General features: G+C 38.6%; 1 protein-coding gene across 2 annotated transcripts in view; it reads right to left on the bottom strand.

Annotated features, from left to right (window-relative positions):
- The window catches only part of myo1ea (myosin IEa), a 137,484-nt gene that overhangs the window by 58,192 nt on the left and 51,687 nt on the right, over positions 1-27,605 (bottom strand). For both annotated transcript variants that reach the window (XM_022665166.2, XM_022665167.2), the window contains exons 2-7: positions 27,263-27,406; positions 21,907-21,996; positions 18,826-18,920; positions 9,604-9,691; positions 2,466-2,555; positions 658-789 (exon numbers count right to left, since the gene is read on the bottom strand). In XM_022665166.2, the coding sequence (XP_022520887.2) occupies positions 658-789; positions 2,466-2,555; positions 9,604-9,691; positions 18,826-18,920; positions 21,907-21,996; positions 27,263-27,406 (639 nt within the window). The remainder of the gene's footprint in view (positions 1-657; positions 790-2,465; positions 2,556-9,603; positions 9,692-18,825; positions 18,921-21,906; positions 21,997-27,262; positions 27,407-27,605) is intronic.

Below are 27,605 nucleotides of genomic sequence, written 5' to 3'. Positions count from 1 at the left end.
GGGCAAAAAATTCAAGCAGTTCAGTTTGGTGGTTTGATGGTTTGTAATCATCCATCTTCCTCTTGATTATATTCCAGAGGTTTTCAATTTGGTAAAATTAAAAAAAAAAAAACTCATCATTTTTACGTGGTCTTATTTTTTTTCCCCAGAGCTTTATACTGTATTCCCAGATTGATATTACTCTAGAATATTCTCTATCATTCATGTTGTTGTACAATGATGATTAAGGGATGTAGTTCTCTATTGATATTGTGACCTTGTTCTAGAGTGTCTCTACCACATGCTGTTCTAACAGAATTTACTGTACTGCATGGTTTCTCACGGCTTGTTGCTTTATTTCAGGTCTAGACGTGCAAATTACATTCATCAGCTCTCTCACAAAAATAAATCAAACCCAAACAAACGTCCGCAGGTGTGTTCTGGAGCTCAGGCCTCGCTTCATTTAGTCTAATTGTAACTCTTATAATCCAAGAAAGGCAGAGGCAGAATAGCTGTATAGAGGTTTAGCTATTACAGGACCAGACATTCGGTTTCTTTTCTAAAGCGGTGAAGATGTAAACAGAGAACCAGCTGATGGGCCAAGTCCGGACCCAGACTGTCACCATGAGTCCTGGGCTGGTAGTGGTCTAAACTCAGTCTCTGGGGTCTGGCTCTCACCTGGTAGAAGATATGGAAGCTTCTCTCTCCTGGGTTCCTCATAACCACGCGAGACTTTTCCAACAGGAAGTTGGAGATTTTCCCGCCATCTGGTTCCCCGCCAGAGCTGAACTGAATCTCAAAGTATTTCCCCTGCAGGAGGAGAAGTGCAGTGTTTACACACACACACACGATCGCAGCATGCTGAAAGCTCAGAACGTTCCTTCCCATTGTTCAGTAAAAACCCAAACATCTGCTCTGTGCGCATTTTTAGAAGATTCCAGAACAATCGACCCAGAAATATATAACTTTACAAAGTTCCAGAATGCCTCTCATTTATGCTGCTCTAGAGTGTTCTCTATATTCCACACTGACTGTTCTTTAATTTACTACTTAATTTATCCTGTTCCAGAACATATATCCATCACACATGTTTAAAAGAAAAAAAAATCCATTCAAATTGTTCTCAATAATGCCTTTTTTTCAATGTTCACCCTGTTTTTAGACATTAACATTTAAAAATGTTCTATAATATCTTTAATAGTGTCAATATAGCATAATTTATGACAGGGGTGTCCAAACTTTTTTGGTTGGGGGCCAGAAGGAGAAATATATTTGAAGTCACGGGCCACAGACTCTGTAATAAAACAAATAATGAAATAAACCACTTTAAATAATACTTTTTTCCTGATTACTTTCATTTACACACCATTTTACTTGATTTAATATCTTTATCTTTGACAGTGTTGTGTAAACTAAGATTTTTCAAATTGATGTTTAATTTCATGATGTCTCTTAATATTAAACTCCTTAATTACGGCAACTTTTAGACTCTTTGCCCCGTTTTTCTGCGCTAGAAATGCACACTCTCTCCGCTTTTAGACTCTTTGGCCCGTTTTTTTCCGAGCTAGAAATGCGCACTCTCTCCGCTTTTAGACTCTTTGGCCCGTTTTTTTGCGCTAGAAATGTGCACTCTCTCCGCTTTTAGACTCTTTGGCCCGTTTCTGACACCTAGCGTTCAAACTTTGAATCTCACATTATAAAAACCTGCTTAACAGCGGGCCAACTTTCATTCTATTTCTAAAATACCTTGTGAGCCGCTTCAAAAAAGTAAATGGGCCGCAAATGGCCTGCGGGCCGTAGTTTGGACACCCCTGATGTAGGACATTACTTTGCCATTTAACAATGTTCACCACTGTCATAAGAACAGTTGTGAACCTAATTGTGAACCTTATTGTTAAATGTTACCCTTTTGTCTGTAGGTTCAGGCCTCAGGCCTATTTCCTCAGGGACTCTAATGCTGCACACTCGTAGATTAATCCACCTCTACAGACTCCTGTATTCCTCTCCTCGTATTTCAGTCTACAGTATACAGTATACAGTAAGTACCCCTCGGCCGAGTGACGTCTATCCATGCTCATGTATCACTCCGGCCTCTGGAGACTCATCCTGGATTCACTTTCTCCTTCCTGTCCTCCTCGTTCCACCCCTCACCCTCTCACCAGGACAGGCTTCAGGATTATAATACGTCCAGAAAGAGACGAGAGAGGATAATAATATATCACTTTTAATGAGCATATCGCTCTTTTTTGCTGTCTCTCTCTCTCTCTCTCTCTTTCACTACATTACTGTATATTATATATATACTGTATATATATATTTCTCTCTCTGTTCTTTGTTTTCACTGGAAGTTCCTCCTGTTTCCTTTGGTCTCTAAAGCAGCTCTGAAAGCCGCACAGCGTTATGCAGAGGATCCGGCGGGCAGCATGACACGGGGCGCCCTATTTCTCCAGAAAAAGCAAAGCTCGGGGAGGAGGTGGAGTGCTTACGAATCGGCTGGAGTTGTTGTTTCTCAGCGTCTTGGCGTTTCCGAAAGCCTCCAGGAGAGGGTTGGACTGCAGGATGATGTCTTTGACATGCTGTGGAGAAAATGAGAGAGGGGTAAATGATGAGTAAATGTTGTAATTGCACAAAACATGTTTTGTTTTCATGTTGTGGCACGCCACATGTTTATTTTATACCCTTTCATGATACGACATCATTAATATTCCCTCCTTTTACCCTTTTTTTCCAATGCTTAAATGCTTAGGACCCCACACACTGTGTCCACTCACTGTCCACTCCTTTAGACACCCCTATCTAGTAGGGCTGCAACGATTAGTCAATATAATAGACTATGTCGTTTATTTAAATTTGACTACAAATTTAATTGTTGAATATTCTCTAATTTGTAACAGTACTACATTACACAAAGTGCTGGGGACAGATGCGCAATGTGAGATGGGTAAATGTCTCACTCACAGAGTTTACACTCAACTTAGTCTTTGTCTCCAAAAGTGCCCAAACACAACAGATTACACATCTAATCCCTAAACATCAGTCAATTTAACAACACATTTTAACAACATCCAGACATTTAAATCTCTTGCTCAGCTGTTTCGATTGTTTTTAGGGATGGAGGACATGTCAGAAATAATCGTTAATCGACTAATCGAAAAAATAATCATCAGATTAGTCGACTACCAAAATAGTCATTAGTTGCAGCCTAGCCTACTACCTAGCTGCTCCACCTTGTAGATGTTGTGACGCGTAGGTGTTTAAAAACTCCAGCAGCACTGCTGCTGTATCTGATTCACTCACTGTACCAGCTCAACACACACTAACACCTCATACACCACCACCATGCTAATCAGTGCTAATCACTGCAGTGCTGAAAATAATGATCCACCACCCAAATAATAACATTTAATAATATTAATAGCTGCTCTGTTATGCTCAGAGGTGGAAAGTAATGAATTACATTTACTCAAGTTACTGTAATTGAGTAGATTTTATGAGTAATTTGTAATTTTTAAAGTAGTTTTTAAAATAGGTCATTTTACTTTTACTCAAGTACATTTTGACACAAGTATTTTACTTCGCTACATTGGAAAACTCCCAATTACTGAGTAAAAATATAAAATGCTGGGAACAAAAAAAACAAGTGTCTGAATTACAAAAAAAAAAGTGCCCCGCCGGACAGAGCTGTCAGCTTTAAAAACTTCCACATCAAACCTGCTAAAGCATGTGGTGGTAAGTATTTTATATCATTAAACAATCTGCTTGAATGTTAAAAAAAAACTGTAAATATCAGTTAAAGCACAGCAATGGCAAGTTTAAAATATAACAATGACCTGTAAAACTATAAAAATACAGTTTATAGTCTCATATATTACCATAACCTTTTAACAGTAAAGAAAAGAAAAAGATAATAGAAACCTATACCACTTGTTCTTGAAAATGTCTCATGGGGTGGTCTGAACAAATACAGCCTGAAAGATCCAAATTATTATGTGGAATAATAGTTCATTAAAAACGATTTAATTTATGATTTGTTTTTACTTTTTTGCATCAAATAATTAAAAGTAACTATGTAACTTTTACTCAAAGTACATTTTAAATTGAGTACTTTTTACTTTTACTCAAGTAGATTTTTAGATGGTTACTTTTACTTTTACTTGAGTAGAATTTTAGCGAAGTAAAGGTACTTTTACTTAATTACAATTTTTCAGTACTTTTCCACCTCTGGTTATGCTTGATGCCTGTTGAAGTTGTAAGGTGGTGTCTTGTGAGTGAGGTTGAGTACTGTCCAGCGTGCTTATTGTGCAAGTTGAGATGAATTATGGGAGTTGGATCCAGGCTTAATAGTGGACATGCACATTCAAAACAGGACGTATTACACGCATATTGTTTAGCTTAAACTAAAGTTTTGGGACACGAGACTAGTTTCTGTCCAATGACATTTGGCATCCCATTGTATATATTATTGCTGTCATAAGCCTGGGTCTACATTAAGTGTTAACACTAAGTTTTAAACCAAGAAAAAGAAACAAAGACTTTTGTGAAAATGCAGATTTAGGTAGAACATTTCTGTCCTGTAATGTAAAAAAAAAACAAAAAAACAAAAAAAAAACAAGCACACATTCCAAACAGATCTGTCGCCTGGATTGAATTATCTGTGCTGAAGCGTCTGCAGATCAGGAGCACATGCACAGGGTACTTTGAATCAGCATTCTGAACGCAGACTATTTATACATCTTTTTTTTATCATGCGCAGACTTTGTAGTGTAGCATTCCTGAGAAGCCAGTAAACTCCCTGAACTGTCCTGTTAATAAAGCCTGGCTGATTTTTCTCACAACTCTTTTTTTTAAATGTACATCAGCATCACATTTACATATTTAGATAGAAATGCACAACTCATTTGCATTTGCATTGCAATGAAAAGAGAAAAGACTTCAAGTATTTCATTCATTAAGCGTCCCTAAGTACTATGTAGTTACACGGTAACAATCCATGTAACTACAGTGTAGCTACTGATGAAGTACATTGTTACACATATTAACTACAGAGGTACAGGTTATGTAATTACACATGTGTATTAAGGTTAATTTTGATTTATGTAAGTACACATGTGTACCAGGGTGAGTGTAATTACACAAGTGTAACAATGTGTGTGTGTACTTACATATATGTAATAGTGTGTGTGATAAGTTGAGTATAAATTTATCCAACAGCTATTGTCTAGTATGTAATTAGGGCTTATTGAGTACACACACATTGTTACACATGTGTAAGTACACTTGCTCTATTACATGTGTAATTACACTCACCCTGGTACACATGTGTACTTACACAAGTCAAAATTAACCTTAATACACATGTGTAATTACATAACCTGTACCTCTGTAGTTAATCTGTAACAATGTGTAATTCATCAGTAGTTACACTGTAGTTACATGGATTGTTACCGTGTAACTACATAGCACTTACAGACACTTATTATAAAGTGGGACCTAATATGGACAAAAGTATTGGAACACCTGCTGATTTTACTCCTTGGTCTAAAATCAGGGGTATTAAAAGAATTGTTCCTGTGTGTGTTGGAGTAACTGCCTCTACTGTCAAGGAAAGCCTTACTATTTGATTTTGGAACATTTGTGTGAAGATCTGTTTGCATTTAGCCACAAGTGCATTGTTAGTTGTTAGGATCATCCACAGATACACCGCCTCTCCAAAAATAAAAAAGTCACCACCTGGTTTTAAGTAAGTAAATGATGTGGGGTTGGTTGGTTGATGCTGCAGTTGGTCTGCAGGTCTAGGTTCAGCAACAGTATGTGCTGAAAGAATGAGGTCAGCTGACTTCCTGAATATATTGAATGTAGGCCAGCTTATTCCATCAATGGATTTTTTCTTTCCTGATTGTCACAGCAAATATTCCAAGATAGCAATGTCAGGATTCATGAGGCTGGAATAGTGAAAGGGTTCAGGATTCAGGGAGCATGAGATCATCATTTTCACACATGGATTGAGAGAGTTCACCACAGAGTCCAGATCTTAACCTCATTGAGAATCTTTGGGATGTGCTGGATGGAGAAGAGCTGCTTTGTGCAGTGGTCAGACTCTACCATCATCAATGCTGCTGCAAGATCTTGGGGAAAAATTGGATTGAAATAAATCTTGTGACACTGCAGAAGCTTATTAAAACAATGCCACAGTGAATGTTTGCTGCAATCAAAGCTAAAGCCGGTTCAAAGAAATATTAGAGTGTGTGAACTTCTTTTTTTTTGTGGTGGTGACTTTTGTTTTGGCCAGGCAGTGTTTTACATTAAATACCATCCATTATTCCAGAGAACACAGTTCCAGAGTTCCACTGCTCCACAGCTCAATAACACTTCATATTCCCCATGCTTGGCATTAGGCATGTTTTCTTCTCCAGACAGTCCTACTGAATTGGCAGTGCTTCTCTTTCTATTAGGACTAGACAAGCTGTGTGTGGTAAATCTGTGTCTAAAAATCTGCAAATTAAAGTAGCTGAATGCAATCTGTTGATTATATGGGGTGTCCTCAAATATTCTGACATATAATGTAGAGTATTTTTAGGTTTAGAGCAATGCAAATTCCAAAACTAAGAGGTTACCATGAACCATAAATCATGAATCGTAAATAATAAATAGACCCAACAGTGTACAGTGAACTGAAGAAAGAGAGAGGAATTGAGAAAGAGAGGGAATGAGAGAAAGATAATGAGAGGGAGAGAAAGAGAGAGAGATGCTGTTAGAGATACTGACACTACCGCTGGTGCTGGTGTGGGTATAGTGTATCAGCAGAGTCAAGTAAACAGGGGAATGGCAGAAAAGGGAGAAAGTCATGTGACAATGACACAATGTGACATAAAGGAGAGAATGAACAAAGGCGTGAGTAATACGAGCGGACAGAGCAGATCATGCATTTAACACACACTGCTCTGTTCAAGCTGACAATGGGAATACTAATGACTTACTGTATAAAACATTATACACTGAAAAGAGATCTGCTGAATTTACCTGCACTTCCAATGTGAATATATAACATAAAAGAACAAAAGTACAGTCATTTGAAAAAGTTTGGGCACCCCTATTAATCTTAACCATTTTTAGTTGTAAATATTTGGGTGTTTGCAACAGCCATTTCAGTTTGATATATCTAATAACTGATGAACACAGTAATATTTCAGGATTGAAATGAGGTTTATTGTACTAACAGAAAATGTGCAATATGCATTAAACCAAAATTATGGGCACCCTCATCATTTTATTGATTTAAATACTCCTAACTACTTTTTACTGACTTACTGAAGCACAACATTGGTTTGGTAACCTCATTGAGCTTTGAAGTTCATAGCCAGGTGTATCCAATCATGAGAAAAGGTATTTAAGGTGGCCAATTGCAAGTTGTTCTCCTATTTGAATCTTCTCTGAAGAGTGGCATCATGGGCTCATCAAAACAACTCTCAAATGATCTAAAAACAAAGATTGTTCAACATAGTTGTTCAGGGGAAGGAAAAGTTGTCTCAGAGATTTAACCTGTCAGTTTCCACTGTGAGGAACATAGTAAGGAAATGGAAGAGCACAGGGACAGTTCTTGTTAAGCCCAGAAGTGGCAGGCCAAGAAAAATATCAGAAAGGCAGAGAAGAAGAATGGTGAGAACAGTCAAGGACAATCCACAGACCACCTCCAAAGAGCTGCAGCATCATCTTGCTGCAGATGGTGTCACTGTGCATCGGTCAACAATACAGCGCACTTTACACAAGGAGAAGCTGTATGAGAGAGTGATGCAAAAGAAGCCATTTCTGCAAGCACGCCACAAACAGAGTCGCCTGAGGTGTGCTTTTGCACACTTTAATGTCGTTGGACCACCTTTAGCTTTGTTTGTGGCGAGCATTCACTGGGGCTTTGTTTCTATAAGCTTCTTGGGATATTCTTGGGGGCACCCAGTTCAAATTATGATCCACTAGCTGACGGTTTAAGGCTGTTATGAAGAATTATGTATTTTCTGTTCATTTTTTCAACTATGTGCAAAGGCAGCTAAATTCCAGAGAATGATGCTACCACCACCGCGCTTAACAGTATTCTGCCTTTCCAAACACCACCAGTGTGGACAATTCTGACTGTATCGCAGAGCATTTAACACCAAACACTAAACACTTACACTTTACCATTTAATTATTTCATTTTTAAGACTCTATGGAATTTACACAGTATGGAGCACAGCTTTATAGGAGCTTTGCGAAAAGAGTATTAAACTAAGCTTTAGAAAGACCCAAATCAGCAACGATGTGTGCCCACGGCTGAGGAATCTCGTGATCCAGCTTAAATTCCAACAAACTGAGAGCAGATTTGGTCCCAACAAACTGGGTCTAGAGCAGAAAGCTCAAAATGGGGAGCAGGCTTTAGGGGCAGCAGGGAGGACAGATGGCATGGGGTGCTGGGAGGGTTTGGGGCAAAGTGGCGATGATCAAGAGATTGAAGGATAGAGAGCTGACAGATGGGAGGGGACTAATCTTTAAAATTTCAGGAAATTAAGTTTTTTGTATCCATGCAGAGAAGAACTAGCAATAGAAAAGGACGTTCTGGAGCAGATATACATGAACTAGAGCATTTTAAAGCTCTCTAGTACTCAGCTGTGGAAGAGTGGAGGAACATCTTTTTATCTGGAATGATGGAGCTCCATTCAATACTGTTGGGATGAGTTGGAGATAAGGGGGAATGGTGATCATCTAACATCCTATTCCTAACCCTAAATGCCATCAGATCCTCACAGCAATGTTCCAATATATATATATCAGTTTCTCTGATTTTGCTATATATAGTTTTATACTTGATTAAAATGAACATTGTTGTTTTATTCTATAAACTACAGACAACATTCCTACCAAATTCCAATATTGTCATTTAAAGCATGTATTTGCAGAAAATAAGAAATGGCTGAAATAATAAAAAAAGAGGCAGAGCTTTCAGTTCTCAATGAATTCAAAGGAATCAAGTTCATATTCATAAAGTTTTAAGGGTTCAGAAATGAAAATTTAGTGGAATAATCCTGTTTTTTATTTACAGTTTTCTTGTATCTTGGCATCATGTTCTAATCCACCACTTACACACTGCTTTTGGATAACTTTAAGCAGTTCAGCTTGGTTTGTAACTTGTGATCAACCATCTTCCTCTTGATTATATTCCAGAGGTTTTCAATTTGATAAAATCAAGAAAACTCATCATTTTAAGTGTTCTCTTACTTAAATGTATTACCATTCATAAAAAATATATTATTGATCATAAAAATACATTAATTTGTGGACTTATTATTAATCAGGCTGACACTGGAACCAATACCACCAAACAATAGTAGTGATAGGATAGGTCCATTAAAGTATAGCATCTTTTATTATCAAATTTATTTATACAAAATGAGTCAGTGTATCAGTTTGTTTTATTTGTACAGTTTGAACCTGTCTTACTGTAGTGCATATTATGAAATATAGTGGGAATGTAGTATTAGTATTTAATATTATATTTAATGTTATCATTTCAGCCCTGAAATACCATATTGGTGCACCTTCATCTATCAGTTTCAGAGCACACCTGGTAATCCTCTGAGAGAGTTTCAGACTCACCTGTACTCTGGGTCCTCCTCCAGACACTCTGGATATGTAGCCCATAATGTACTTGGCTGCTACAGTCTTTCCAGCGCCGCTCTCACCACTGTAATACAGAAACACAGCGGGTCAAGAGGTCATTCACACTATGTCATTAAAGAATGTGCTGCAGTATCAGCAGGCCAGGGTCCAGATCTGACCACTGCTCCACAAATAAACACCTGACTACAGTGTTAAAAGCCTGATAGAACAGTGAGTCAGTGTTTACCACTATGGACAAGCTACGCTAGGTCAGTGGTGAGGGTATGAACACAGGGAGCACACTGCTCTGGACTGAGCTGCCCCAGTTTATTTACAGTAGAGGCTTAACAGAACATAAAATAAGGATTCGATTTGCAGCACAGTTTTGACCTTTGACCTCATGGTTTAATATAAGTATGGCAGAATATACAACATACAAAAACAGACAGTTGTGTACATTACATTTTGTTCCATTTAACCCCCCCCCCAACCCCCACAAAAATACTCTAATACAATGTCCTTGCCCAATCCACCTTAATTAAAATCTCTAATCCAATGGAGAGAACAGTGAGATAAAAAAAAATAAGAGAGACATGAGCATGGGTCACTTTCTCTACAGGCAACAGTAAGAGTGTGAGAGATGAGAGACATAAAAAAACACTGCTAATAACCTCTTTAATTTACAAAGAAAACACATTGAAAACAATTAATTTATTTAAAATATTCTGCATTATAGATTATTCCTTAAGTCATCCAAACTATGAGAAAAAAAAATACTAAACAACAATAGGAATATGTTTTAGATTTTAGATTTTTTCTCTTGCTTAGATTAGACAGTTTTGCCCATTTTGGCTGGATTTTCTCAGTCAGTTTGGAGTAGAGTCAGTCTATGAGGCAGAGTCACCTTTAATGGCTTTCAGTTAACAGCTGTGCTGAACTCGTCAATAATTAATTACTTGATTTTCTTGCCTCTTAATGTGTTTGAGAGCATCAGTTGTAAAGTAGTGAAAAGGTAGAGTTGATATACAATGAAATGCCCTATTTGAGTAATGTTCTAATCCATATTTTGGCAATAACTGCACAATTAAGTAAAGAAAAAGGTCCGAAAAGATCAGTCAAATAGAAAAAAATCATATTCTTTTAAGGACCCTCAAATATAGTCGCAAAGACCATCAAAAACGTTATATTGAAACTGGCTCTCATCAGGACCGCACCAGAAAAGGAGGAGCGAGAGTTACCACTGTTGCATAGGATAACTGCAAGTTAACAGCTCCCCAGATAAGAGCATCTAATCCTTCACAGAGTATTTTGGTTTGTTTAACACTTTTAGGTTTATACATGTTCCCTAATGTTTTTCTTCATAGTGTGGATGACTTCAGTATTCATTTATATTGAAACTAGTCTCCTAATGAGATGTATGAGATAAACTGACCCTTTTAAAGATGCACTTCTATTCCAAGACATAATATTTAACAGCAAAGATATAAGGCTTTATTTAAATTTTCTTCTCAACGCAGAAAACAGCTCTGAACTAACACAAAGCGAAGGAAGTGTTTAATTTACAGTATTAGACCCAGTAACACACAGCTCAGATCTTTACAGAGCTGTGTAGAAGATCAGGGAGGCTTTAGTGAAACAGGCCTTTGATTCTTATCCCTAATTAACAGAAATGAAGGGGGCGTGTCTGTAAGGAGCTAAACTGAACATTTCTTTAATTCAGTGCATATGGCTCTCTCACTGCTCTAGGAACTAAGCTAAGACTTTCAACTTCACACAGAACTATAATAAATACTTCTAATGATCAGTCTTTAAATGTGTACGGGCTTTACATGTTTTTACATGTGTGCATCTTTTATTCTGCTATTACCTTTTAAATATAGTGTTGTTTACACTTTTCCCCACTGTTTGTGTTCATGTTCTCTCCACTTAAAAACATCCTACCACATGTTCGGCAGTTTAAATGAAAAAATATTCTAATAATAAATACTAAGTTGTCGAGTTTTGGGGAAATGGCAGTGGTTTATTACTGGTGAGATCCAACAGCTGTAAGGTGATGCTGCACCACTTAAACCTTTTCCGTCACCCTGGCATCATTTCCGTTGTCCTTGCTTGGCTCCGCCGTCAGCGTGTCTCCTAGCCTCTGCCCTTTGAGTTTGGCAGCGTCTGGAGCGTTTAGGCGTGTGTGGCTTGGCAGTGGATGACAGCAGAATCAGGTTTGTTTTTATATTTCGCTTGTAATCATGTCTGTAATGCGTTTTTGAGCGGGCACAGCTGCGGGCCGCCAGGGAAGGCCAGAGGAAGCAGTCAGAGAGCCGTGACGTTACACAACAGTAACTCTATACAGTTCTACTCTTCAGCTAGATCCATCTGGAGGAGCCTGACTCCACTGTTTCATATCTGTACATAGTGTGGAGAATTATTAGTGTCTATGGATGCTGTTTCTACGCACAACTAGCATTTCATAACATTAAAACATTATACTTAAGCAATAGAACACGAGAGGGAGTGCAGGAACTGAAACACCTGGTTTTATACCACAATAATGAATTGTCCCGACGGACAGTTCTGGTGGAAATGGGAGAGTTTCGGCACATTGAATTCTGCCGTGATTTGGGTTCAGCCCTGGTTTTATGTTTTTTGATAAAATCCGGGTTAGCACCCGAACATCCCTTTCAGACAGCTTCCTCTTACAGCGTCCACAGTTAATCCTGTTGGATGTGGTTCGTCCTTCTTGGTAGTATGCTGACATTACCCTGGATACCGTGGCTCTCGAAGCATCACAAAGACTTGATGTCTTGGTCACAGATGCGCCAGCAAGACGTGCACCAACAATTTGTCCTCTTTTGAACTCTGGTATGTCACCCAAAATGTTGTGTGCATTGCAATATTTTGAGCAAAACTGTGCTCTTACCCTGCTAATTGAACACTCTTACTGCTCTTACTGGTGCAATGTGCAATTAATGAAGATTGAACACCAGGCTGGTCCAGTTTAGCCATGAAACCTCCCACACTAAAATGACAGGGGTTTCAGTTTCATTGCCCAACCCCTGTAGTTTGTACATTTCCACGGGTGGTCCAGAGGAGCCAAACTTACCCAATTAGAAAGAAAACTAGAAGACTTCGCTTTTCAGGGACTTTAAGGTCTGTACATTGTCAGATGGGACAACTATTAGCATTAATGCGTCTTGGGCACACAAGAGAACTTCTTTTTTTAAGATCCTTGATTTATGAAAAAACAACAAATAAGATAATAACAATAGGTGTCTCAATACATTTGTCCATATAGTGTATGTTCACATTGATAAACTTTAATAATCTCTTACTTTAAAATAGAGACAGTTACTTCAACAAAAGCACAATGAAACAAAAAAAATAAATAAGCAGATGTCCCAAAACTTTTGTCCACACAGTGTTTGTTAGTTACAGTAGTCTGTCTGTGAGTAATAAAGTCTCTGGTTCTCTTGTTAACTGGAGCTTTGGTCTGGGCCTATTTTTACCGCTGTTCCAGAAGGCGTTCACAATTGTATGTTGTAATTACACAGCTAAACACATTGTTATACTTCCCACATAGATTTAATGGCCAAATATGGGCACAGAGAGAAATCGAGACGATGCCAGGGCGGCTGGTGCTTCCTGTGAACCCTCTCAGCCTCAGTTCGGTCACTGTGATAAGACTGATTACCACTCAGCCAAAACACGGACCCGGCTGAGGACCGGACAATGCCTGCTCCTGTATTCATTAAACTAAACTGTATGTCCAGCCTGGCCTTCTGTGGTGAAGTTTACGTGATGGACTGATAAAGAGGTGATGAGGTGACAGTGCTTCTCTGGGAATTCTCTCTATTCTTTGGCTGTGGTCTGCTCTGCTCTGACGGGAGCTAATTTCCTCTCTAAATGGGTTCCTCCGAGTGAAGAGAGAGAGACTGTTATAATGAAACAGATTTCCCAGCTTCCGTCACCATTGTGTTCACCAAACAATGGGAATCTCTCCCACAGTTAGGAAATGTGGTTCGGTATTATGATGAGGCTCTTCAAACCAGCATGTGGAGGGAAAAAACACAGGAATGGGCTAAAGAAAAAGTTTTACAGAGGATCTGGCTTAAGATGTGCTGTGTACGCACCATAAACTGGAATTAAACCATGTAACTGAGACTGATTCCTGAAATTTGAGGACTATAGTAGATAAAAACAGAATATTGATTGGCAGAATGGAAGGGAGTTGCATTGTTCTCTATCTACAGCTCATAATACCATTCAAAAGATGGAAGAGGAGGAGATTTTAGTGTTTAAAGGGTAGGAGAACAAGCCTACTCTGAAAACCCGTATCTCTGATTCCGCAGACGCACTGCATCAAGAACCATCATTCAATAATAACTGATAGAACCACATGAACAAGAGATTACTGTACTCTACACCTTTATCACCAACAATCTCTACAATACAGAGTAACTATACTCAGAAATACCACTTATAACTTTACTGTACACAACACAAGCCTTATATTCACCATGTCCAGAAGCTCCGCCCACTTCTCTACTACAATACAGAGTTAATATATTCACTAATACCACTTTACTACAACTTTACTACTGTACACAACACAAGCCTTATATTCACCATGTCCAGAAGAAGCTCCGCCCACTTCTCTACTACAATACAGAGTTACTATATTCACTAATACCACTCACAACTTTACTGTAAACAACACAAGCCTTATGTTCACCATGTACAGAAGCTCCGCCCACTTCTCTACTACAATATAGAGTTACTATATTCACTAATACAACTTTACTACTGTACACAACACAAGCCTTATATTCACCATGTCCAGAAGAAGCTCCGCCCACTTCTCTATTACATTACAGAGTTAATATATATACTAATACCACTTTACTACAACTTTACTACTGTACACAACACAAACCCACTTCTCTACAACACAGTTAGTCCACTTAGCTCTTAGAAAAGTCATTAGCCTAGGGGTTCACATACTCCCTCCCTCACTGTGAATGTTAACATATTGTGTTCAATAAAACCATGCTTACATATAAGTTTTTTGTGTGGTATTAGTTTAAGCAGACTGTGTTTGTCTATTGTTGTGACTTAGATGAAGATCAGAACACATTTAATGACCAATTTCTGCAGAAATCTAAGTAATCCCAAAGGGTTCACATACATTTTCTTGCACTTTAGAGCTTCTGCTACAGAACCAACACTGGAAATAAAGGATTTACAAACTTAAAACAGGTTGATAGTGCAAACAGAGTAGGCTGAACATATACAGGAGACACTGAAGGAGGAAATAACTGGAAAAAATGACCTAGTTTAAAAATGTACACAGTTTAATCTCAACTTCAAGAAAGAGTGATTGTCCATTTTAGTCCATCACTTTCTATAAGTGCGTTTATTAAACAGTGGTTGTTTCATTAGTGTGATAGAGATACTTTGCTCCACTGATTTATTGCTGGGTTTGTTACAGGGACAGGGCATTTCTTGGCCCACTTCTCTTGTGTTTTTAAAGGTCTAAATGTTGAGCACTGTGTGGCCACTTTTACAAATACCATACAAATTTCCCTTCCAAAATGTACAGAGTTCAATAAACAACCACATAAATACAGTACATTACACTGTACACTGGTGGATGGCACCAGCCAACCACAGCATCCTGCTGAGCTGCATGAGCTCCATCCAAGTTTATTACACAGAGAAACTGAGGTCAGAAAAGTAGGTGAACTGAAGCACTGTGAGAAAGGACCATTAAGAACAGTGGTGGGACGGCTCATTTCACGATGACCATCTTTAATAATATAATGGTACGGGAAAGGCTGACCACACACTGCCTGAGCAGCAATTTCATGGAGGCCTTTGTTTGCTAATCTGGTTCATCATGATTCCACTTCCAGTCCCTTTATGTGGTCTAACTGTGCCGGCAGTAGCTCGCTGTGTAAACAAACAAGAGGGAAAAATGCTGAACGAGGAGGCATTCGCCACGAGGTAAGCAATACAGTCACTGGCCTGGCCTCAGGTGACCAGCAAGGCCACACACACACACACACACACACACAGAATATTCCTTTACCCTTCTAGTAGTACATCTGTACGATATAGGCAAAATGTCACTGTGAGTTTTTCGAGAATCTGACATTGTTTTAATCTCAACATATTTGTCCTGATCTGAAACACTTTCAACCGCATAAGTGGCATCAAATTTGGATATATTTATTAAAACATAGGTGTCCAATCTCCCTAAACCAGGACCCCAATCTGAATTACTAAAGTTACTGCTTCATTACTCCACATGGTGGAGCTATTCAAATGAATAGGGTAAACCTGCGGTGAAGAACAATGACTGTGAAACCAGTAAATCCATAAATCCATATTTATAATTGACTTATTTAGGAGTATTTTATCCTCTTTTTGAACTGTCTTGTAATATATTGAGTATCGCAAAATCACACGATCGTGACATCACTGTTATCATGGGCAATGTGTCGTGAATATAACGTCTTGTGAGGTGCCCTGTGATTCTCAACAATTCTTGGCAACCTCTGTTGCAAAAACCTATCAAGCCCCTGAGATATCATAGCAACCATATTGGAACCATCCGGTTAATCACTACTCATTTCATCATTCGTCTCATAGCTATGTAATAAATTAAACAATTTACGCTTAATCTATTACAAAAATCAAGCCAATCAGCAATGACTTCTAACCTGAATTCGGGACTCTCCAATCAATATCAGTTACTGGCTTATATCCAATTGTCATTGATGCATCACCACCCAGCCAATAAACTCTGAGGAAAGCGCTGAATCCCCAGTCCTGATATGTCAGCAAACAGATGCCTGTGCTGACTGACATTACACTTCCAGTGATGTGGGGAGAGTGTGTTTGCAATCTACTGTACCCATCCAGAGAGCATGCCCAACTGTACTCTCTCTGACTCTGGCTGCTGATGGCTTATTAAAATTTTACCAGCGATACTAAGATTATAGTGACAGTGCCTTAGTCTGCTGGCTCTTTATCGGCAGAATTTATGTTTGGCAGCATCTCCCATCAAAAGCCCCAATCCCGGGCGCTGTTGTGCCGAATCTGACTTCCCGCAGAATACGGCTCCGCTTCGCCAGCAGAAACGGCACAACACCACCAGCTGTAAAACTGCTGGAGTGGAAACTGCGCTTTTTAATTAATTAACAAACACCAAAATTAAGGGAATTCTATCAGTAATTTTAGTTCATTTTAGTTAGTTTTATAAACACACAATACAGTTCCAGTTGTTTATGTTTTTCCTTTTAATTACCATTTTTATTAGTTTCAGTTAACAAAAATGTTTTGTTCACTTTCAGTTTTAGTTATTTCATTCGTTTTCGTTAACGCTAATACTTGGTTACTTAGCTATATTTTGATGATCACGCCAGAGCTTTAAATAAAATAAAAATATAATTAAAAACAGAGGAGCCCAACCTGACCTGACCCGGACTGAGAAATGAGGTTGGAAATCTCGGTCCCGATTTCGGGTCGGATTAGGGCAGACAATGTAACCTCTAGTTTAGACTACACTCAAACACAAATTTGTCTGACAGGGCTGTAGACAATGCTACTTGCTATTTGTATTTGCAACAGCCTACTGAGCTATCGGCTATCATCACGGCCAATGTCCCACTAACAATGAGTATTACATTTTGTATTTGATATATTACACAGGTCTAACTTTACCTGTTTTTCTCTCTCTCTTTCTATGAAGAGTCAGGGTCACATGACCACAAACCACCACTGTGAGTTCACCTCTGTCCCAGTGGAACACAACTGCTAAAGCTCCATGACAACTGTGTCCACAGCAGATAGCCCTCTCTGTCCCAGCACACACACACACACACACACGTACGTTTTGTTTACAGTGGCACCAGGCCCTGAGTGGGCCCTGCAGGTGAGCTGCAGTGCTGAGGAAGCGGAGAAACAGGAAGCTGAATAAACAGCCGCTGTGCTTTGTTTTCTTCCTACAGGCTGCAGCAAATATGCAAATACCATCCTAAAATGCTGAGAAGTCACGGTACAATGATGCTGAATGGGTAAAACAGGCTGCATGTGTCAGGGTTTTACAGCATCTAAAAAAACAGTTGCTATTTTTACTATATTCCAACTTTAATACTAAATAAATAGCATAATACTGTACAATAATATATAAAAAGTCTGCACCCAACCCAAGTAGGAACTCTTTCAAGACGCTGAGAAAACTATTCCAGGTGACTCTACCGCACGAAGACACTGAGAATAAAATACTAAGAGAGTGCAGATCTTTCCTCAATAATAAATGTGTGACTTAGAAGAATCTAAGGTATAACACATATCTTGGTTTGTTTAACACAGGTTCCTATACAGCTTTCAAGTTTTCAATATTCCATACTCAATGTACAAAATCAAGAAAGAAAGAAAACACAAACGTCTAACTGCTACTGTACATATGGGCCATCTACCCACCCAGAGGGAGCAAGGCCAATTGTGCTCCCTCAGGGCTCCGGTAGCTGATGGCAAGCTGCATCAACAGGATTCGAACCAGTGTTCTCCAATGACTAAATTTGTAGTCCTGTTTGAATTTTCTTATATTTCTGAACATTAGATTTATATTTTCCATCCTTTCTTTTGTATAATTTAGCTTGGCTACATTGTAAACCAGGGTCACCTAATTGTATTCGGAGTTTAAATAAAGTTTGTTTGACTGATTGATGACTTGCACCCAACACCAGGTGATTTTCCTTGAGTACTAATAAATAAGGCCTGAATAATTAAAGGAGTAAAATACACAATTTTGCATTTTCTCACCACTTCTCAATAATTTTTTGTTTAGGGTAAAAAAAAAGGTTTAAGCATATTAATTTTATATTAAACAAAACTGTACTGTTTAATTTGTAACAGGTGAATAAAGATAAAACAGAATAAAACCGAATCATTCCTCTCAGACACTCCTAAAGCCACCAGCCAGTGTCCACACAGCCTGTTAAAGTGGCTGGACTGGTTCAGCCAGTTCCCTTCCCATCTATTAAGCAACAATCCATACAGGAGTCTTCTCTCTCACAGGGACACATAACTCTACCCTGCGCCACGTGTGCATTACTGTCATAGCTGCATGTCTGTCACTGCCACCACCCTGAAAACTGGAGAGAGAAAAAAAACACCTTCCACGTGGCCAACGGACCGAAACAATCTAATCTATTGGCATACCTGATGATGACGCACTGGTTTTCACGGTCGATCATCATGTTTCTGTACATGTTGTCTGCCAGAGCGTAGATATGGGGAGGGTTTTCATACTGAGCCTGAAAGAGAGAGCGGGAGAGAGAGAGAGAGAGAGAGAGAGAGAGAAAGTTTAGAACTGTAGAGTATATATGTATAGAGCTCCACAACACCACTTTTACTTTTCTGATACCAACACTGATATTTAATTCTTAAAACCGGTTTCCTACATTTTTAATTCCTTCAATTTCTTAATTCCCCCCCCCCCCCCCCCCACCCGTGTCCTAATTCACTAGCCGGGGCTGAGTGAGGGGTAATGTGTTCATTTATTTATTTTTTTCCTAACTTTTTGGGTTTACCTGCTTGAATTCAACTGTTCTGCAATTGGGTTCAACAACCCTCTGGGCTGGAGAGCTACTAGTCTGTAGCACTCCATCCCATTACCCTTTTTTAATGGCTTAGAAAATATCTGGCCCACAGCCAAACTTAACTGCCGACCCCTGGCATATGTGGTAACATATTTTCAAAGGGGGCAGTACATGAACACTTGATAGTACATTAAATTTTAAGATGATTTAAAGAAATTTTATTCTGTGCCCACTCATGGAGCATTAGAGGATGACCAACAGATTCAGCAACAGATTCAGAGCTTCTGTCTCTGACTTTAATTTATCTACAGGGTGTTTTAGCTGTAGGTAGGAGTGTGTAATAGAGTGGAGGACAATGAGAGATTAAACACAGTGTTTAAAAACTCCAGCAGCACTGCTGTACCTGATCAGTGCTAATCACTGCAGTGCTGAGAATAATGATCCACCACCCAAATAATAATAATAGCTGCTCTGCGGTGGTCTTCTTTCCTGTGGGGTTCTGAATATTGAAGATACAATACTACAGTCTGTAATTCTTATAAAACTAGAAAGTGCTCTTTAATAGATGGTGGAGCTGATAAAATGGACAGTGAGCAAACTGTGAACTCCATAGGCCTACCCATAACAGTCTTACACGCCCACAAAGAGCCAGGCCAGTTTCAGGCCAATCACAGTTAGGATAAAACGAGAACGTGCAGTTCTGAGGAGATCCTGCCAGATGACTTCACTTCACAGGACAGGTCTGTGCTGCATTCCTCTTGGCTAAGAATGTGGCAAGTAAAAGTATTTCCACCACACCTCTTTTCTCTAAACACTCGCTGGTCTGTGCTGTACGAAAACCATTACTGAAGAAAAGATTAGTCCAATTAGCTTGGAGCTGCTAAATAGGGCTGCACAATATATCGATTCAGCATTGTCATCGTAATGTTTGTATTTGTTACATTGCAAGCGTGCACTGAAATGACATATACAATATATATTTCCATGATTTATCTAGCAAACACAAATCATTAAAACGGACGTTATTTCTCGTCAGGCTTAAACCTGTCTTGCGGGGCCAAAAAACAGTTTAGTGTGGACTTTTTAAGAGGGATCTGGCAACACAATAGCGATAGCGATAGAGAATGATGGGTGAGCAGTGAGAGCAGCTCTCAGCAGAAGAGGAAAATTCAGGTATTTGTATAGAAGATGCTTCTGCTACTTTTAAGTTGTATGTCTGGCTGCATTTTGGCTCCAGTAGAAACAATAAACGGTAACAGAGTGACCAACAAGACACAAACCATATATAAATACTGTAAGTAAATCCTACACCTGACTGTTTCATAGGCAGCTGTACTAATCCCTTAGCTCTGTACTGTATTTAAAAACATGTTCTGTCTCTGTTTCACTTCAAGCATAGTCTTAATATGACTGGTTATGGTTCTGCATAGTTAAATTACAAGAGATTTAGGAGAAAAAAACACAAACCATAGGCTTAATATGACTGGTTGTGGTTTGCACTTATTGTTTGCACTATATAAGACCTAGAAAAGTTTTATTTTTATTTATCTTATTCTTATTTCTATTTCTTATGGAATCAATGTGTGAGAAAAACCAGTCTGTTAAATTTGCGTTATATGATTTTGTCAAATAAAACTCTAGTTTTCAAGCCATTTTTCATTTTTGACGTTTTCTTTAAAATTTTATTTTTAAATCTCATGTCGTCTCGTTCTTGAGATATTAGTGTCTCGTCACACCCCTACAAATCATATTTGCCCAGTATTCAGGATGTACTGAATATTCAGACTAAACAATTATTTTTAACCATATAATTAAAAATAATTTAAATAATGAAGTTTTCTTAAAAAGCAAGACATTAGATTTATTCTTTTCAATTTATGCAATTGTAAAAAAGAGATAATATTTTTGTCTTTCGACATTCAGCCAAATGCTTAATTTTTGTTCAGTTTCTTACCAAAACCTTTGCTTTACTTTAGTGTATCTTTATGTTTATCATTTATTTTACTTGAATCTTGAAAACACGAAGCTCATATTATTATAAAAATATGGTATATCACTAACTGCTGGGGGTTTGGAGAAAGCTTGCAAAAATATCTGTATTATTTAAAATATCACAATATTTATCGCTAAAATAAAAATACTGCAATATTCGCTTCTTTTAATATTGAGCAGCCCTACTGCTAAAGCTTATTTTCTTGCTCTTTTACCGACAATTGGATATCAAACAAGAAAAATGTGTGAGCAATATGATGATATCTATGATATCTCACTGTGATAACATTTCTTATCATATCGAGAATATCCTTTTAAGTGCACTGAGGATATCATCCGGGCTTAAAGAACACTGACCCAACTATATATACATTTAATTGTGTAATATATATATATATATATATATATATATATATATATATATATATATATATATATATATATATATATATATATATATTGTAGTTTTTATGGATATATCACTACAGATACATTCTGATTGTGATTATGTGTATCGAGATGAATACTGTGTATTGTGAAAATGTTTTTAAATACTGTGATATATTATGTTCATTATATCGTCCAGGCCTAGTTAAAAAACATTCAGCTGCATGCTCACTATAGGCCACAACTATATAATAATAAATGGTGGCACATTCTAAATTACACAAGATATAATTTGCAGCTACAGATCCTGTATCATACTTACTGCTCCTTGGTACATCTCCACCTCTTTGTCCCCAAAGTAAGGCATCTGTTTGAAAGGGTTAACAGAGATGAGCACAGGTCCGATGTATGTCTGTGTGTAGATGTCAAGGGTTAAAAGGTCATCTGTTTGGGGAAACCTTATTAAATTACAGGCAATACTGCATTCTTATATTATTATCACAAGTTATCACCTAACTAACCCATTGCTGACTCAGTATGATAATAATAGTCAACTAATGATTATGACCTTTTGGGGTTCTAGATAGAAATCATACATTAGTCTAGTCCAGGGGTGTCCAAACTACGGCCGTGGGCCATTTGCGGCCCGTTTCCTTTTTTGGAGCGGCCCACGAGGTACTTTAAAAATAGAATGAAAGTTGGTCCGCTGTTAAGCAGGTTTTTATAATGTGAGATTCAAAGTTTGAACGCTAGGTGTCAGAAACGGGCCAAAGAGTCTAAAAGCGGAGAGGGTGCGCATTTCTAGCACAGAAAAACGGGCCAAAGAGTCTAAAAGTGGAGACTCACAATCATTACTTATTATTTTCTGGATTGTCCACTGTGGTGTATTCATGGTACATGAAACTGTGGTTTAGGGGTAGAACAAAATATTGATAATGGGATGTATTGTATAATTTTTGATCATCGATACGTGGCGTCAAATATAGATATTTTATTAAAACATACAGTAGATGCTCTAAACTTCCTAAGACCTGCTAATTAGATTTACAAAAAATACTGCCTAATTACTCAAGATGGTGGTGCTAATCAAATGAAAATGTTAAAACTGCGGTAAAGCATTTTGGTTATTAAATTCTGTAAACTGACACATAATAATAAATCCATAATTCCTGATACTTGCTCATTAAGGAGTATTTAATCCTCTTTAGAAACACAGATGCTGTGAAGTACCGTAGAGAGCGGTCTTGTAAAATATTAAGTATCTGCCGGCCACTTACCATATAAGTATCAGACCTCACTCCCATAAAACTTTCATAATCCATGTCACCTTGCCATGAGCACATGGGCGAGAATGGGCAGATGTACAGATATGGGCAATGTTGATATGGGCCAATTTGTCTTTTGAGGTAACACTTCACGATCAAATAACCTATTGCTATTCCACAGCTTCTGACAGAAACTTCACTTTCCATTTCTGACAAAACTTTAAATGATCTTAAAGTTGAGTAAACAGGTGACGACAGCACGCTCTACGTACAGGAGTAGCAGGAGAACTTCTGGCTGATGGTCAGAGGGATTAAAAGGCAGCGCTTTTCTCCTGCTGCCCCAGAAGAGGAGCAGCCGGGCAGGCCGAGTGAGAGATCGGAGCCTTTGGCTGCTGCTGCTCGGAGCAAATAAAGGAAGTATTGAGCTTGACTCACACTGACCTCAGTCCCATATGCTGCTGACTGGAACACTGCAGCACTGTGGCTATTTTCTGACCACAATCACGGGCTGATTTAGGGTTAAAGTTTAGAACGGCCCGAGCCTGCTAAGACACCACAATTCTAATAAGGCCAGAGAAGTTTATGACCGATGAGGTTTCGTAAAGAACTTCGTAAAGGATTCTGTGCTGGAGGGTCATACGCACAGCCAAAGCTCCCACAATGTGAACACAGAGGTAGCCCCTGCCAAGAACACTGGTTTCATATTTTATATAGCACAGATATAATCCAGCCAGCGCTGCTTGGCTGAGGTCTGACAAAGTCAACCTCCCAGTAGAGAAACCCAGATTTGATTAAAACAGTGCCTTAGATTGTGGGAAAACAACAGGGCTCACAGTCTTAAGATAGCCTTTCGACCATTAAGGCCTAAAATACAGTGATCCAACCACCTCCAGCAAACAGTAACAGCTTAACAACCATTTAGAGAGTTCAGCAGCAGGTCTGTGGAGCAAAACAACTAAAGCACAATTTATACTTCTGCACTGAACCTACGCCGTTGCCCATGCATATCCAGCAAGAGTGCTATGCTGCTATGCAGCAGAGTGCGTTTATACTTCTGCGTGCGCATATCAGCAGTTCTGGGTCACCCTGCAGTTTAAACCGCGAAGGCATAGGGTACGCAGCGATGCATAGGCTATGCCGTAGGTTTGACGCAGAAGTATAAATTGGGCTAAAATGTCAATGGCTGTCTACATCCTGCCGATGACTGATCTACAATATATGTCCAAATGTGTGCAAAAACTTGTTTAAATAGCATACTTACTCAATAAATGCAATCAAATCATTAAATGTAGTAGAAAGGCTTAATTGAGTGTCGGTACACATCTACGAACAAAGGTTTTGATGCATCTACTCATTACCTACATCCCCTACAGGCAGAGTCACATGTGTACACTATCATATGATTTGCATGTCTCCTTTTACATCATAAGCAGTCTTTCAAAGATTTACAACTTTACTGTGTAGAACAGAAGCCTTATGTAAACCATATCCAGAAGCATCGTCCACTTCTCTACTGGCGGCTTGGAGACCAATCAGTATTTAAGATCTAGAGCAACATTTGGTGCCTTCAAGATGTCATCTTTTCTAGGAAGAAGCGGGAGTCGGATTCGGCACAACAGCGGCACCTTGCGGTCGGCGGTGTTAGTTGTAAGCGCTCGCGCTAGCCGCAAAATGCGATAGAAAACACTGAGGGAGCTGCAGAATTATGTATGGGACTAGAATATGAGCACGAGGAGATAAAAGAGAAACAGGAGATACAGTATGTGAGAACCTTTACCTGTGAGTAGCTCATACACCAGAACACACAAATCTCTCTCTGTGTGTCTCTCTCTCTGTGTCTCTCTCTGTGTGTCTCTCTCTGTGTGTCTCTCTCTGTGTGTCTCTCTCTGTGTCTCTCTCTCTGTGTCTCTCTTTCTCTCTCTCGCACATGAACTCCTCCGCGTTTGACTTGCAGCTCTGTGTGTAGCTGTCATTTTAATTAAATAATAGTTCTATTCTTCTATGTTTCAGTGTTAATTAACATAATTCTGATCATATTTCACTTATTTAAACAGCCCGAAAACAGACAGTTTATGGGGTGGATCGGGTCTGGCTCATAATGACAGTTTATGGTTCGGGTTGGGTCGGGCTCGGGCAGAACGTGCACGGGCTCGGCTGGGTCGGGTCGGATTTTTTGGGCTCGATCTAACCTCTAGTTTATACGTTTTATAAAGTGTATTGTGTGCAGCTTTTTCGATGCTTGATTCAAATAAAAATCCACGCAGTTTACACTGGTTAATACAGACGGCATCTACCCAATATCTACTCCAATCAGTGATGCTCAGATTGCATTCTAATTATCTTAATATGTTGAATCAATGATTTCTGGCAAATTCCTGTATTTTTGTCATATTGTCATTTTTTTTCAATACAGTGCATCTCTCCATTTGGGGTTGTATCAAAACACGCACAGCTCTCTGAGATATCAGCATTGCACAGGGTGGTGAATAACGAACGATATAATAAGCCAGGCATATCCACTATACAGCACAGTTTGGTGACTTTCCTCCTACAGCAACACAGCTGGTTCAACTCATGTGTAACTTTCCAGTTTTAGAAAGCCCCAAACTGATGATCCCTGGATTATGGAGCCCTAACATTTAGCGTTTAGCCTTGTTGGATCAGTGTACGCTGAGATTTCTGCTTTTAAGGCTGAGCAGAGTCAAACTAATCAAGATCCAATCTATACTGCGCTGGAGAAGGTCCAACACCACGGTCCAAGAAAAGGTACAGGAAACCATTCTTCATTTAAATCTCCCTAAATAACCCTCTCTAAATAAAGAGACATCAGCCAGAGCCGGGGAGGAGATCCGCACACTTACACCGCCCTCGGCTGAGCTACGAGAAATCATCAGTCACGTTTCTGCTGAAACATTATGGATGTCTTATTGGACATTAAGCCACTGTGTGCTAATAGCTTTCTCATATTCACTGGTTCGCTGGAGGATAGTGCTGGATGATTACGGATGATGATTATTTTAGTGGATATGATATGATTCTCATATAGATATGAACAGTATAAAGTCAACATCAGTGGTGTAAATCATCACACACTGGCACTGCCAGTAGTCTAGAGTGTTCTGTTCTTTGTGTTCAGCTTGAATGCAGTGAACTAATGGCAACTCCCTGTAATTATCATCAGTCAGTAACAGATGCTGTAAATCCTGTATATCTCTAACAACACTAGACCAGTTTATTATAATCTGATATTTCTTTGTTTCGTCGCTGTCCAATGAAAAAACATGTATCTTCTTTTTTGTTGATTTTAGTTTAATTTATATCATTTGAACAGACTGACTGACCATGAGCTCAGCAGCAGATTAGAAGTGTTAGACCTGATGCTATATGTTTTTCTGAGTAGGATTAATCACTTATTTTTTTTATTTTTGATATTAGTTCGATGATGATTAAGTTTTGTAGCTCTGAACACTGGTATGCTGTTACCGTCTTAATACAGGACCTTGGCACTGAGTTCTGAGTGATGTTAAAACATCAAAAATTGTTACAAAATGATATCACCATTATTGTAATATTTTATTTCCTGATAAATATTGATGTTGAATTTCTTTCCTACTGAAGGTCAAGTAAAAGTTCTGATTGTAAATTAAATTCCGAGTTTATCTTATGTAGGAATGTCATGTCAGTAGGGGTGTCACGAAATTATGGCATGGTCTCGAGCCTCGAAGTCAAAAAGAGTTCCGCTGTGTGTGAGAGAGACACATACGAGCCTCACACACACACAGAACAGCTGCCTTTCAACCACGGAGGAGAAGCTGAAAATTGATTTATAGAACTATAGATCACAGTGAGGTTGATTAAAAATCTTAAACTGATGATTGACTACACCTGTTGCTTCATTTGAATTATAATAACGTCACGGATACGCCCACGCACACGGCGAGCCGAGTCATCAGGTGTTCTGACGAGTTGTGCTACCCTGTCAAACCGTACTACTCTTATGTGTATATTTAAATGTAAAAAGACAAAGGAAGCACAATATTAGAGCATGTTTCCAGTAAGAAGTTTATGTACTATATTTATAAAGCCTAAATCACAGTTTCAGGGTAAAGTTATGGTAGCAAGAGTTTATTATACTCTGTTTTTTTAATTATACTCTGTTTTTTTATATACTCTGATATTTTATTATGGTTATATATATATATATATATATATATATATATATATATATATATATATATACAATAATAAAATAAATAAAGAAAATGGTAAAAAAGTAAAAGTAAAAAAAAAAAGAAAATCGAGAATCGAATCGAATCGTGACCCTAAAATCGGAAATAAAATCGAATCGAGGATTTAGAGAATCGTGACACCCCTACATATCAGAGGCCACAGTGAGATAAAAAAAAAGGATACAAATATATAGTCGTCCATGTATCTCTTCTTGAGGTTTTCCACGATGGCATCCTCGTTGATTTTGGTGAGGAGCACCATGTCGTCCACGCCGCTTTGCTTGACATTGTGGCTCTGCCAGTGGTACCGGTAATGTCCCCGGCTTCCCTGTTCAAACACAAACACACACGGGATATACATGTTAACACAGAATGTTAGACAAACGCAGAGTTTAGCTTCAGATAAATGCTATGCTTCAATAGCTGGTAGTTTAATGGTACAGGGTTTTGCATAGTCAAACAGACAGTAGTGTAGAACACTGTAGAGGTATTTTGCATATTATCCAAGAATCTAGTCTGCAGAGCAT

This window comes from Astyanax mexicanus, chromosome 23, assembly GCF_023375975.1.
Source record: "Astyanax mexicanus isolate ESR-SI-001 chromosome 23, AstMex3_surface, whole genome shotgun sequence".
NCBI classification, from domain to species: Eukaryota; Metazoa; Chordata; class Actinopteri; order Characiformes; family Acestrorhamphidae; genus Astyanax; species Astyanax mexicanus.
The sequence above is the reverse complement of the archived record's forward strand: the minus strand, read 5'-3'. Positions and strand labels throughout refer to the sequence as shown.